The sequence below is a fragment of the Octodon degus genome, unplaced genomic scaffold (genome assembly GCF_000260255.1).
Source record: "Octodon degus isolate 3935 unplaced genomic scaffold, OctDeg1.0 scaffold00069, whole genome shotgun sequence".
Classification (NCBI taxonomy): Eukaryota; Metazoa; Chordata; class Mammalia; order Rodentia; family Octodontidae; genus Octodon; species Octodon degus.
The window spans coordinates 8,956,688-8,970,968 of NW_004524645.1; the positions used below are offsets into that span (position 1 = coordinate 8,956,688).

Here is a 14,281-nt window from a genome sequence, read left to right on the forward strand (position 1 = left end):
CACCTCCAGAATGGAGATAATAAAGCCTACATATTGGGTTTGTCTGTACCATGAACAAGATAGTGTAGTCATCACTCCCTACTTTGTTCAAGACAAGAGCTTAGTGACTAGGATTGCTTTCATTTCTTTGATATGTTGCAGATATTTTATCATAGTGATCCTCCTGTTTTTAGCCTCTCAAGTGCTGGGATTGCAGGCATGCACCACCATACCCAGTCTCATAGCAATCTTTTAAACCAAATCCTACATATATCATTCCACTGAAATATTTGGTATGTCTTCATTCAACAAAGTCTCCCAAGAAACACATAACTATAATGCCATTATTCCATGCAATACATTAAAATGATTCCTCAATGTCACCAATATTGCCTCTATGTTGGATTTTCTTCTGTAGTCTCAAAACTACCTTTCTATGACTCTGTGGTTGGATTTGGATGAACATCCACAAGAAGTCTACACAATGCATTGATTTATGTCTTCCACATTGTGGCCTGTCTGTAACTATGCTTTCTTCTTTTCTATGACATGTGTTCATTGAAAAAATGGGGTCATGATTGTTGTAGAACTTTCTATCACAGAATTGAGCTGATATCATGTTCAAGGTAGCCTATCATTTAATAGATACTCCTAGCCTCATATTTCTTGAAAATTGGTACGTAAATCTGGAGGCTTAATTAGATTTAGAATCCAACGATTTTCAATGGAAAAACTATAGAAAAAATATTTTATAGTATCTTTTACAAATGGTGACTTTGACATAGTAGCTCAATAGATCCCATGGTATTTTGCATCTAGGCACATGCGATTCCAGGCAGAGATGGATGATAGTAAGCTCTTCACTCTGGTTTCTGACTCTGCAAGAATGAACCACCTGTATTCAGAGACTTGGTGGCACTTATGATTGTTACCTGTCAGAACACACAGAGAGAAGCCAGTTACCATTTTATCTTTAATAAATGTATTAACAGTGTCTTCAGTCATATGTAGCTTTTGCTGAAGATGGTCACATACTTCTAATAAAAAATAAATTCCTTGTCTGACCTACATTCTACGTTAGGAATAAAAAAGTTTGAAATGGCTAACGAATAGAGAACAATGTAGAGGAAATGGAACGTTTATGTTCTTTTGTAATTGTTTAAAGTGAAAGCAAACTTGAGCACACAGAATGAGGGCTGAGGTACTGTTCTGGAATGTTGGGTTTGGGGGATGTCCAGTGAATCATACAGCCTTTTCTTCTCTTCATGAGTTGGGAACACAGATCTAGATAGAAATCAGACAGATACTAATAAAAATAATCACTTCTATGTTTGGAGAATGTGTCTTGGTCTATAGCAAAAATCTCCTGTATTAGAGATACCGTTTCCCTGTAGAGAAAGTTAGATGACCACAGGCCTCCCTGAACCCAATACACAAGCCAGATTTAGTTTTCTTAATTTGCTGTTTTTTACTGACTCATTCCCTTTTCCCACCAGAAGTGAGCAGTCAGGGTGTATCTGAGAGTGGTCTAATCAACATGGAAATAAGTGGGAGTACAGGAACACACTAAAGTCATTAAGAGTACCTTAAGTAGAACCCGGCCTAAACACAGCCTTTTCAGCAGCAAACAGCTTCATTTAGTTATCTCCAACTACATTAACTTTTATTTTATAGCAGCCCACATTCCACTGAGCAAACATTTGTGGAATATGTGTCTACCCCAGTGCCCATGGATGCCAAGATGAAAAAAGACACACTGCCCACAAAAGGCCCATTTTCTTGCAGTTCTCCAGGAAGGTGCACATGAGATAAGAGTGTGGTCTACTAGTCTAGGTGAGATAGGGGTTATATCAGACACCCTAGACATACTGCATGACTCTGGAAAAAGAGACTTCCAACCCTAGCCCCGCTCTGAGGAACTGATAAGTTGGTAGTCTCCAGCTAACAGCCCTTTCTTGGGGTCCATTTCAGCTCTAAAGCCAAGGCTATAATCTCTTAGGTGGTTCCTGCCAGTGACGAGACTGGGCAGGAGTAGAAGTTACACTATTCTTTTTTAAATATGTATTTTAATAATTTTATTGAGAAAGAAGTAACAATGAGACAGTTTCAAAACAAGTTAGTAGGACAGTTACAATAATTAATACATTGCATATTCTTGTCTTTGTAGTAGTTCCTAGTACAAGATGCAGACATGATAGATTGTCTAAACACTATTAGTTCAAAATCTTCTGATTGAACTAAGAGAAAGTAGTTGTATATTTATGCTATTTTGTATATACAGATATATATGTATAGATCTAGATATATATTTATTTCCACTACAGAAAGGTCCATTTATATCCCCTTTTTTTACTTTTGTCAGAGATGTGTATTCTATTGCCATTCATATACTGTAGGCACATGAGTTCAGCAGAGTAATCCAATATAGTCCAGTAGTCTATAATAGTAGTAGGTTATCTGTAGGACTGGCAGTGTCAGAAGTTGTTGACTTGAGCCTTTTACAGCTCAGCATATTAATATGGCTTTACTTTCTATACCTCAATTTTATATTCTTCTGCTGGATGCTTAAGACCAAGATAAAGCAAGATCTATATAACAAAAAATACACTATTTTTGAAGTGAACCAAGGAGATAGGACAGGTGGGTGGCCATTAGCCCTAAGATAGAACGCCTATACCAGGCAGTCTATCCTCCCACACTTCCCAGTGGCCTGGTGGAGGATGACCAGTGCCTCATTCTGCTTGCTGGGACTGATAGTTTTGCAGGACAGGACTTCTAATGATAGATCTAGAAAGTTTAAGTCCAAGCAAACCAAGAAGGTTCATCAGACTCACTGGCATGGACTTTTTCAGGTTGGCATTAAGGTTAGAGCTTCCTCTATCCAAGCCTGCTGCCTTCCACATTTTTTCACAGGTATTACTCTTCAATAGACCTTTTATGCTTTTAACTTTGTGTCTGTCTCTTTTTCCCAGAATAATCAAACCAAGATAAGGGCACAAATAACTCACAAACCAGTAAGGACCTAAACGTGCACTTCAAGAGAAGATAAGGCATAAAGAGAGTAGGAGGGCAAAGAAAAGATTAATTTGATAATTACAGACTCTTCCTGGGGATAGTGTTTCCAGTGGGCCATTTGTTCTGTATCCTTTGAAAAAAAGAAGAGGCATATTTAAAATATATTCAATGACTTAAATTTCTTCGAATTATATTTGAATATTCAAAAGGAATCATTTGCAAAAAACCCCCACAAAATCCAAGTGCCTTGTCTTTATGTCTTTTTTTTGAACAACAATGTTCTTTGTTACTTCTCTGATATAATAAGGAAAATAAAAGGAGCATAAACTTCTCTAAGAAGTATTCATAAAGTCTTGAGCTATTGTGAATTGTAAACAGGTGGCTGTGGTTAATAACAGCGTATTGTATTTTTAAAAGTCACTAAAAGGGTGGATTTTTAAAAAGAGAATAAAAAAGTAGTAAAAAAAAAACCCCACACATTAGAAATGATACACAATTTCACTAAAAAAGATACGAATTCAACAATGATTGTTATATTGCATATTATTGTCTTCAAATTAGTTGTTCAGACTACCAGATAGAAGCATGCAAAATTGGTCCAAAAAACTAAAAAGAAGAGAGAAAAAAATAAATGTTAACCACTTTTTTCAATAGACCAGCAGAAATCAAGAGTATAATTATCCAAGCTATGCATGTATTTACATATATATTTATTTTTCCTTTCTTTCTTTCTTTTCTCCTTTCGCTCAACCCAGTTGTTCCTTCCCTTTGAACAGTTTCTTTTCCTGCCAGCATATCTATTGTATCTTTCAGATTTTATTTACTCTTACAGTAGGGAGACAATACAATGTTTGCACATGTATGTAGAACTCTATTTCACTTATGAGCATGGTCTCTAGTTGCATCCATTTAACTGTAAAACTTTCAAGTTTACCTTTTTTATCACTGAGTAAAACTCCCTTGCATAACAATACTACATCATTTATATCCACTCCTTAGTTGATGAACACTTGGGTGATTTCCAAGATGTAGCTATGACAAATTGCTCTGCTAAAATATGGGTGTACATATATTGTGATATGATATTTTCAGTTCTTCTGGAAAAATACCCAGGAGGGAATAGTTGGGTTGAATGAGACCTCTAATCCTATTATTTTGAAGAATCTCCATACTGATTTCCATATTGGTTGTGCCAGTCTACATTCCCACCAGTATTGGAGAAGGGTTCCTTTTCCCCTAACCCCTCTAGCATTTGTTGTTGGTTGTCTTCTTGATGATAGCCTTTCTTTTTGGGGTGAGATATAATCTCAGTGTTGCTTTAATTTGCATCTTCAAATGCACAAAGATGTTAAACAGCTTTTCATATATTTATTTGCCATTTGTATTTCTTCTTCTGAGAAGTATGTATTCATCTTAATTACCAAATTGTTATTGGGTCTTTGAATTTTAGGGGCCTGATTTTTTTTTAAAGTTATATGTTCTAGATAGAAGACCTTTGTCTTAGGGACTTTCAGCTATAATTTTTTCCCAGTTTGGAGGTTTTCCATTTATTGTGTTGGTGATTTCTTTTGACATGCAGAATCTTATTGAAAGGATGAGATCCCAGTTGTTAATTCTTTGAAGTATTTCCTGTGCAGTTCGGTTTTTGTTCATGAACTGTCTGCCTATCCTTCCTTACATCTTCAACATTTGTACCTACTTTCTGTTCCAGTAGACTAAGTGTCTACTTAGTAGACTTAGTGTATCAACATTTACATCTTTGATTCATTTTGACTTTAGTGCATGGTGATAGACACGGGTCTAATTTTAGCCTTAGGCATGTGGAAAGAGAGGATGGATTTTAAGTGTCCCATTAAAAAAGATAAGCATATGAGGTAGTGCATATGTTAATTAGCTCAATCTAGCCATTTTATAATGTCTATATAATTTTAATTATCATATTGTATGCAATAAATATGTACAATTTTATTTATCATTTAAAAAAGAATGAAAAATTATAAACATCAATAGATACTGTGAAAGGGAAAGAATTTATTCAATGGGAAGGAACAATTGAAATGATGAAAAGGTCAAAAGATAGAATTGATGAAGATGTATTTATGCATATATGCAGGACAGTTTGGATAACTGTAATGCCAATTTCTGTTGGTCTTTAGAAAGGAGCAGTTAATGCTTAATTTTTTTGTTTTATTCTTATTTTTTCTTCTTTTTAATTTCTTATAACTTTATTCTTGTTATTTTGTGTTTTTTAACCAATTTTTCAGGTTTGTATGTTATTGGTAACCTAAACAATTAATTTGAATGGCAATATCATGCAATCCAGCAACCATTGTTGAATTCCTATTACTTTGTTTAATGAAATTTTGCATCACTTCTAAAGCTTTTTTTTTCTTTTTTTTTACTATTTTTGTATTCTTTAAAAAATTAAAAACATCTCTAAACTGAGAAAAAAGTGAAAGAGGAAAGGAAGCACAAGAATGTGGACAGAACGTTATTGGTGGAGAAAGGGGAAGGAGAAAGGGCTCCCCTCACAGCCCAGGTAGGATGAGACAGGAGGAAGCTTGGGATGCTGAATTTAAGGAGGCCCTCATGGAAATTCAGAGTCAGCATGTTCATGAGCCTGAGAGTGAGCACTTCCTTAAATACTGTGCCTCAGGTGCCTAACTTGCCTTCCTCCAACTCTCGCCCGGGCATACCTAATATTAGATAACTTCTGAAGAACACTTCCTCTTTCCTGCTCCAGGTACAAAGCAATTGTCCGGCCGATGGATATCCAGGCATCCCATGCCCTGATGAAGATCTGCCTCAAAGCCGCCTTGATCTGGGTCGTCTCCATGCTGCTGGCCATCCCAGAAGCTGTGTTTTCTGATCTCCATCCCTTCCACGAGGAGAGCACCAACATGACCTTCATTAGCTGTGCCCCATACCCACATTCAAATGAGTTGCACCCAAAAATCCACTCCATGGCTTCCTTTCTGGTATTTTACATCATCCCACTGTCAATCATCTCGGTCTACTACTACTTCATTGCCAAAAATCTGATCCAGAGTGCTTACAATCTTCCTGTGGAAGGAAATATCCATGTCAAGAAGCAGGTGGGTGCTTAAGATAGGTTCATTTCCTCCTTGAGGAATTGGGCCCTTTCATTTCCTTTGGTCTCCACTGAAAAATACAGAACTTAGGTTTCCCTGTTGCTTGATTTTGCAAGGAAAGGAGGTGGGACCTGTGCAACCAGATGCTTCTTTAAATTCTAAACACATTGTTTTGCTAGAGAGTTACCAAGACAAGGCAGAGGGAGCAAGAAGACAGAAAGAAGGAAATTGCTTAAGAAAGGCTAACACTGCTGTGAGGTCAAATCCAGACATGACTTATTCTCTGTCTCTTGTACCTCAATTTTCTTACTATAAGGTGACTAGAGGATTACAGGAGACACCATATGCAATGCTTAGCAGCATGCACAGTGCCCTCCATGTGTGCTAAACCTTCCTATCCTTTATGATCCTCATAATTTTCCTCTTCTGGTCAAATGGCAGAAACTGGGAACTATGGATTTCTTTTCTTTGTCAGTTCTTGCCTTTAGCCAAGATGCAGATCTTGTGATTATGTATGATGGAAAAATAGGATGAACAGCTGACTCTTTTGGAGTCCTCCTTTTTCAACATGTTTTTTTTTTTTGTTTTGTCTCAATTATCAAGGAAAAGTGGCAGTTGTCAGCAAAACTTTCTTTTCTTGAAAGAGCTCTCCATGACAATAATGCACTGCACCCAAAATTCCTTTTTCTTATTAATTTTATTGAGAAACAGATAGCAATGAGATAGTTTCAAAGCCGATTAACAAGACAGTTTCAATAATTAATACATTGCATATTGTTATCTTCTTAGTGGTTATTCATAGTACAAGATGCAGACATGATATCCTCTCCAAATACTATTAGTACAAATCTTTCTTCTCATTGAATTAAGAGAAAGTAGCTGTATATCTAGCCTAACTATTTTGTGTATACAGATACAAAATGGTCCTTCCTTTGTATCCCCTTTGTTTAGCTTTAGTAGAGATGGGTATTCCATTGCCATTTAAATATTGTAGGTGTGTGAATTCAGCAAAATAATTCAATATAATCTAGTAGTCCATAATAGTAGTGGGTTATCCGTAGGACTGGCAATGTCAGAAGTTGCTGACTTTAGCCTTTCACGTTATGTCAAAATTCCTTAATGAGAGAAATTTTTCCCCTCGAGGTCAAAGAAAGCATTGGGAACAATGGAAAATGCTCACCTCGCTTTGACTAATTTTCTTGTACAGTCCAGAAATAAATTGAGATTATACATTAATAATAATAGGGATTTACCTTGGCTTGGCCAGTGAGGAAGAACAAAACTGGCTGCTGTTTGCAGCATAAGAAGGAAGAAGAAATTATTTAACTGAGGAGCAAAGAAAGGCATGAAGTTCTATGACTGATAAACTGCACCCTAGTCTCCCGAGGAAGAGGGCTCACGCTAGAATTTCATTGAGCAACTCACTCAAGCATGTAATCAACTTTGCTTACAGATCTGGTCTCAGCAGCTTGCTCCCACTCTATTCTCCCTTGTGGCTTGCCATTTCCTGGCTCATCCATCTGTGTGCTTCTGACTTTTTTTCTTTCTGTGTGTCTCTGTTGCTTTTCTTCCATTTTTTGGATTCACTCTTTCTCTTTCTTTCTTTCTTTTTCTTTTTCTTTTTTTTTTTTTTTTTTTTTTTTTGGCAGAACCAGGGATTGGACTCAGGCCCTTGTACTTGCCAGGGAAGCACTTATTCTACTGAGCCATCTCCCCGGCCCCTGGACTCTCTTTCTTGCTGAATTATTTTTCTACAGCTGTGTGTGTGAGCTTGTGTTTGCCTAATGGTTCTCGGTGTGAGAATGTTTCTCCTCTCTGTTTCTCTGACTGAATGTTCAACTCCCTTGGCCACACACTGTTCCCTGGTTACCCTGACTCCATGTGGTTTCTCTCCTCAGATTGAATCCCGGAAGCGGCTGGCCAAGACTGTGCTGGTGTTTGTGGCCCTCTTTGCTTTTTGCTGGCTCCCCAACCACATCATCTACCTGTACCGTTCTTACCACTACTCTGAAGTGGACACCTCCATGCTTCACTTCGTCACCAGCATCTGTGCGCGCCTCCTGGCCTTCACCAACTCCTGTGTGAATCCCTTTGCCCTCTATCTGCTGAGCAAGAGTTTCAGGAAACAGTTCAACACCCAGCTCCTCTGTTGCAGGCCTGGCCTGATGAACCGCTCCCACAGCACTGGCAGAAGTACCACCTGTATGACCTCTTTCAAGAGCACCAACCCTTCAGTTGCTACCTTCAGCCTCATCAATGGAAACATCTGTCATGAGGGGTATGTGTAGATTAACTTTTGACCTTGGCCCCTGGAGGCTCCTTCTTTTACTTTGTGGCTAGCCATGAGCCTTGAGTTTGTTGTTGAAGGCTCCAGATTTATGCTGGTGCATGGTGGGTGGGTGGAATCAGCCCAGTGGGATCATTATTGTGTTTCAAAGTAGGCTTTAAGGCTTCCATTTCCTTTTTGACGTGTCAGTGCTTCTTCTAATGGAAAACAAACCTTCCCTTTTTTAGAAAAGGGGCCAAATAGGGAATTATCATTTTAAGCTTCAAGCCCACATATTGTATACAGGTTTGACCAAGTAAGTTATAGATACTGTATATGAACGACCAGCTTTGTACAACAGAAAAACCATGCATTGACTACTTTGTGATCAACCTCACCTTATCACTGCTTTAAGCAGATGCTAATACTTTAAAAATCTGACAACATACTTTTCAGGAATATTGTAGTACATAAACCAAGAAACAACATTCATTTACATTCCCACCACAAAAGTCAACCCTTTGAAAGAGCCACATAGATGAGAAGCACTCTGCAAAGTTAGAATAATTGAAGCCAGTTCAACGTAAGACAAATCTCTAAACATTCATTTTTTAAAAGATGTGACTGGGGAACGCAGGAGAAACAACTTAATATGTAATTTCAAGGCAAAAATACAACCAAATACATAACCACATGCATAAAGATCCAGGGGTGGCTGTAGCTGATTTCTCACACTTTAACTTCTTATTCCTCAAAGACCTGATCGCTGTTACTCAATTTTAATCATCATGGTGCCATTTTACCATAGAAGAAAAATCCTGTAGAAAAAAAAAACTTGACTGTGCAATCAATTCATCAAATATCTATAAATCCATACATGTTAGTATTTATTCTTGGTGTACAGGGTTTGTGTTTATTTAGATTTGACTACCTTTGGCTACTCTGTTAATGCACTGATTTTAACATACAAAAGAAGGAATCACCTCTGAATGGAAATAGAAACATGTTTACATTGATGCTATGCTTCCCCTAAGGTTATGGGGGAAAATGGACACAATTTCAATAACATGTACTTCTAGCTAAATATGTGTAAGAAGGATAAGAAGGGCTTCATTTTAAGAACCATTTAAAAATAGGCACAGATTTATTTCTACTTAAAGAGTAATTATGAAATAGCCTATCTGCAGAAAAAGACCAGACTGAAATCTGTTTTCTGAGTAAAACTGGCTCTACAATGATTAGCCTGTCTTGCCATAGAAGCCCCAATTCACATTTTTCTTGATTCAAAGATAGGCATATTCTGACAGATCACAAACTTTTTGAGTCACTTTTAGATGAATCCAAATATTGCAAATGTGCCTCAATATGTAGCCCTTATATCCTGAGGCAATTTTAGTTCAGAATTGCTCTCTGTAGGTAAGAGAAACAATCATCTTTCTTTTCCATGTGACACAGATGAAAAGATTTTTGTCTCCATCAAAAAAATGCTCACTGCCTGGGGAGCTTTCGGAGTTAGGACCAAAACAGTTGTAAAGATGTGTTCACAGGTGTATTAGCTGCAGCTAAGCCTCTTCACTTCTCCTTTCCACTTGTTCTTATGTTCTGCAGACACCTGCTTGCCTAGTCCATAATTACATCACATAATCTGAAAAGCAAGAAGGCAGTGTAGCTGAAAGGACCAAGATTTCTTGAGGTCGAACTGTGTCTCTGGTTATATGACTTTGGCTGTCAATTTCCCTTCTCTGGACTCATTTTTTCTTCATGAGAATAAGAAGACAGTGACAAGTATTAAATCACTAAAATTTTTTGAGTCTCCTCCTTGTTTATAGTTATGTCTCTTTGGTTTTGTTTTGACTTTTGAAACAGGGTTTTTGATATGTGTGGCAGGGTGGCCTTGAATTCACTGTGTAGCCCAGACCAGCTTACAATGTTTTAGAATCTGAGAGAAAAGAAACATGAGGGAACATACTGCTGAATCTTCTCATTAGTCAAAGATTGCTCTTCCTACTCATCCTTCTTCAACTTCACTTACCTATTATTTTCAACTACTGTTCCACAACTTTGCCCTTGGCTTCCTTTAAAACTCTGACTATAAATGATTCTATACTTGATTAGTTGCTCATATACATAGCATTCTAAATACCTAGATTTCTAGTATAGAGAATCTGAGTACTGTTTTACACATCTCTCTGATCCACCTGCTTTCCATATACATTTTGGGAGCAAGACTCATCTTCTTGCCTCTTGGAGTTAACATTATGGCATAGATTCGTATGTCTCCTTCTTGGTATCTGGAAAGTGAGTGAAAAGACTGAGCTCTGCGAATAGCTGTGTGTCCTTAGGCAAATCTTGTTACTTCTAAGACTCTTAAGTGAAAATGTTGGAAGAGATGTTTGTCACCAGTGACCAAGAACTGGTAAAACTGATTTTGTGAATTAACTACTGGGTTCTCTCAGATTGTCTTACTATGGAGGACATAAGTAGGCCCTTATATAGGGAAATCCAAGAGTTATTTCACCTCAAGAACCAAAACTCTGGGGCTGGGGAGATGGCTCAGTGGAATAAGCGCTTCCCTGGCAAGCGCAAGGATCTGAGTTCAATCCCTGGTTCCGCCAAAAAAAAAAAAAAAAAAAAAAACTCTCATGTGGGAGACGCAAGACCTAGGTGGCATCACCTCTCAGCAGGGTACAGTGTGGCAGGGGCTTGAGCTGACACATTTCATGCCTGGCTTCTAAACATAATCACGTTTAGCACTTATGTCTTTGGTGAGGGAAAAAAAATCAATTTTTGCTGTAGAAAACCATCTGTGTTTATTCAATTGACAGATACTACCTTTCAATCTATCTTAAATTGAGCCTCCCTGAGGCAGGAAGCTCAACAGTGATAGATTAAGCAATAAACAAAGCAGTCTTCCCACCAACAGCTGCTGCCGACAGGGAAGGTGCAGCTGCTGTTGGGAGTGATATTGCTCAGCGAGATGATCCTCCCTGCATTGTGCAGACAAGGCCCCTCCCTCTTGATGCTTTTATGATTCCCCATAAACATGCATGGCTAAGCCCTGCTCTTCTGGCTGCTCTCTTATTCCACTGAAACTGGCTTTCTGCCCATTAACAAGCCCTGGGTTTCCCTCTTTGCCCCACCAACAATTTGGTTTCCTTTTGGAGAGTAGAAAATGCTTAGGTAAATAAACTATTTGGAAAAGACTGCAACTGAATGAACCAAGCTCGTCTTGTGAAAATGCACAATGAATAGAAGTAAATGAACTTGACTGTACAACATGTGCATACTCGGGTTATAAAGTCCTTGTCTGTGGCAGGAGTAGCAGTCAGTCATTGTTTTCTGAGTCTATTCACGCATCAGATGATTTCTGGTAAGAGTTAGCTTAGTTTGGGGAAGATATGTTGAATGCCATCCTCATCTGTGGACCAAAATGTGGCTGTGTCACTTTTCTCAGATTCCAGATAGAAACAATCAGGGAAACCTGACTATAGGAGAATTCAATGAATGACACCCATGTGTGTCCTGGTAAAATTGGGGGATATAAACTTTCTCACTGCTTGCACCCCTCACATGGAGAGGAGTCTGGGGCTGGAAGGATATGTTAGAACCAGCCTGGGGTTTCTTCAGGAAATGGAGCACATTAGCTTAAGTTTTGACAACAATCTCATGAAGTGGAAGTGGATTAATAGCTACAAACAGAAATTCTTCACTGAGAACCAGGCTTTTTGTGGAATTTATTTAGTGAAAGGAAACTTTCACAAGCTTTACTTGATTCAGTGTCTGAAGGGCCAGCGCAGCCCCACCCAGGAACCCCGCTGCCACAATGCAAATATTGTGCACTCTCTTCCTATAATTCTGGCCCCAAAGACATCCTTTGTTAGGTGAAAATGGAACAAGCATTAGATCTAGCTAAATATATCCAGAGCAATCAACAAATGACACACTGGGAACAAACTTCACTAAAACTCCACATTAGTAATACATTCAGTGAAATTTAAAAAAAAAATTAACTTTCAATGTGACACATATATTAAATTTAAGAGCCTTTGGGTCACAATAGTACATGTCCATCATGAAGTCAAGAGAATACATTACATTTACCTAGCATTCATGCTCTATAAAGCACTGTTACACTCATTACCTTACCTAATCCAAGCCTTCCCTGATGGCCAAAGAACTGCTTTACATCCTCCACTATGGGCATCTATAAATATTAAATTCACTTACTGGTGACCATTAGATTAAAAGGCCCGTGGAACTATGAGCCTGAAACCTGAAAGTGTCAATCTTAGAGCACATTTGATTTACGAAAAGGAAATTTCATCTAGTTCAATTTAAGCCAATTTCATTTTGTTCTGCTATGCTTCACTCTCATGGCCCAATTTGTGATATGTGACACAGAAGAACAGTGCTGATCATTGTCTCCCAGTTTACCAGATATTGTGTTGCCCCTGGAAGTAACTCTGTTTAATGACACAAGGGAGGAACAGGGTCATCATTGGCTGCTGCAGGAGAGACAGTGAGAACAGCATTCCATATCACAGTGAAATGGAAGGCCCCAAAGGGTGGGATCCTTGGAAACAAAACCACAGCCCATGAAATATGTTGCCTTTGTCCCAAACCTGCATGGAGTCCAATGGCTCTGGAAGTACTGGGAAAGAAGTGACTCAATTTTACCAAGCACCATCGTGCCAAATGCAATACTGGACATATAAAGTGATGGCTCAGAGAGATTAGTTAGTGACCCTAAGGTCACATGAAACAGTTGAATGGCACAATATAAATGTGAACCTGAATCGTGAGTCCACATTCATCAGCACCACTTTTGAAACCCAGCCTGTGAGAGAAACTCAGTTCACAGTACCTAATGGAAAACTCTAGTCCTTACTCCAGATTTGGCCAGCTGCCTGAGCCAGCGATGGAGTTCAAGAATACACACAACATGCATACAAACACATAAATTAAGAATTTCTTGAGGGTGAGGTAGATAAGCAGCACAAATCTATAGAGCAGGGAAGTCCCTTGGTATAGGTATTTGTACCCTCACCCCCATGCAGAGACTCTGTTCTGGTGAGCAGAAGCCTTAGGGAAAATTTCCTACTTGTGACTAACTGAAGAGGGAAACAAAACTTGGTGAAGGACTGAAAGAGAGGACCTACATGGAAGCAGTCCTTCTAGTTGGAGAAAAGGTGTCAAGAAGAGGTGGAGCTGCCCACTCCTCCTTCTGCTGCATAAGAGTGAGGTATGGATGGTTTCATGGAGCCTGGGGACCCGGGCTACATGAACAGCCTCTAATAGAACGTACCTCTTGGACTAAGGTACCAGGTGAGGAACTCAGGCAGGGAATTAGGAATCTGAGAGCCCAGCCCTGGCTACCGTGTTATTGACCCAGCTATTATCCTCTCTCTGCACTCTGTGAGATCATATGTTACTAGAAGATAAGCCTTATTTCCCTTCCAAATTGAAAATTCATTCTCAGTGTCATATAGCGACCTGAAAGGACTTTCATAATTTTATGGTCTTTTAAAACAATCATTTTAATAAAACCTCATGCATTCAAGCCCTCATTAAGTCTCAGACAAGCTTGAAAATTTTGATGTAGCTTAGGGCTTCAATATGAAATAAAGTACATTATCGAATTTGGGCCTCTTGTGAATCCAAATATTTCACCACTTTGCTTCAATTGTAGCTACTAACATTGACAATACATTTATAACATTCAAAAAAGCAAAACTGATTCTCTTTTTAAAATGCTTGCTGTAATTTGGGTTTTAGTGATTTGAATATGGCCTTTCTTGTATCCAAGCTGGTAGGGCTTGCAGTGATAGGATTTGTTGAAAAAGTCAATTCAATGAGTTGTAAAAATACATAACACAAATATCTTTAATGTTATTTTATGGCTTGTTTTAAAAAACTTTTTGTGAAGTAT

General features: G+C 38.4%; 1 protein-coding gene across 1 annotated transcript in view; it reads left to right on the top strand.

The window, feature by feature from the left end:
* Window positions 1-8,398, top strand: part of Grpr (gastrin releasing peptide receptor) — a 33,330-nt gene extending 24,932 nt beyond the window's left edge. The window contains exons 2-3 of the mRNA XM_004635078.1: window positions 5,738-6,089; window positions 7,985-8,398. Coding sequence (XP_004635135.1) covers window positions 5,738-6,089; window positions 7,985-8,374 — 742 coding nt within the window. The 3' untranslated portion in view covers window positions 8,375-8,398. The remainder of the gene's footprint in view (window positions 1-5,737; window positions 6,090-7,984) is intronic.
* The last annotated feature ends 5,883 nt before the right edge of the window (window positions 8,399-14,281 follow it).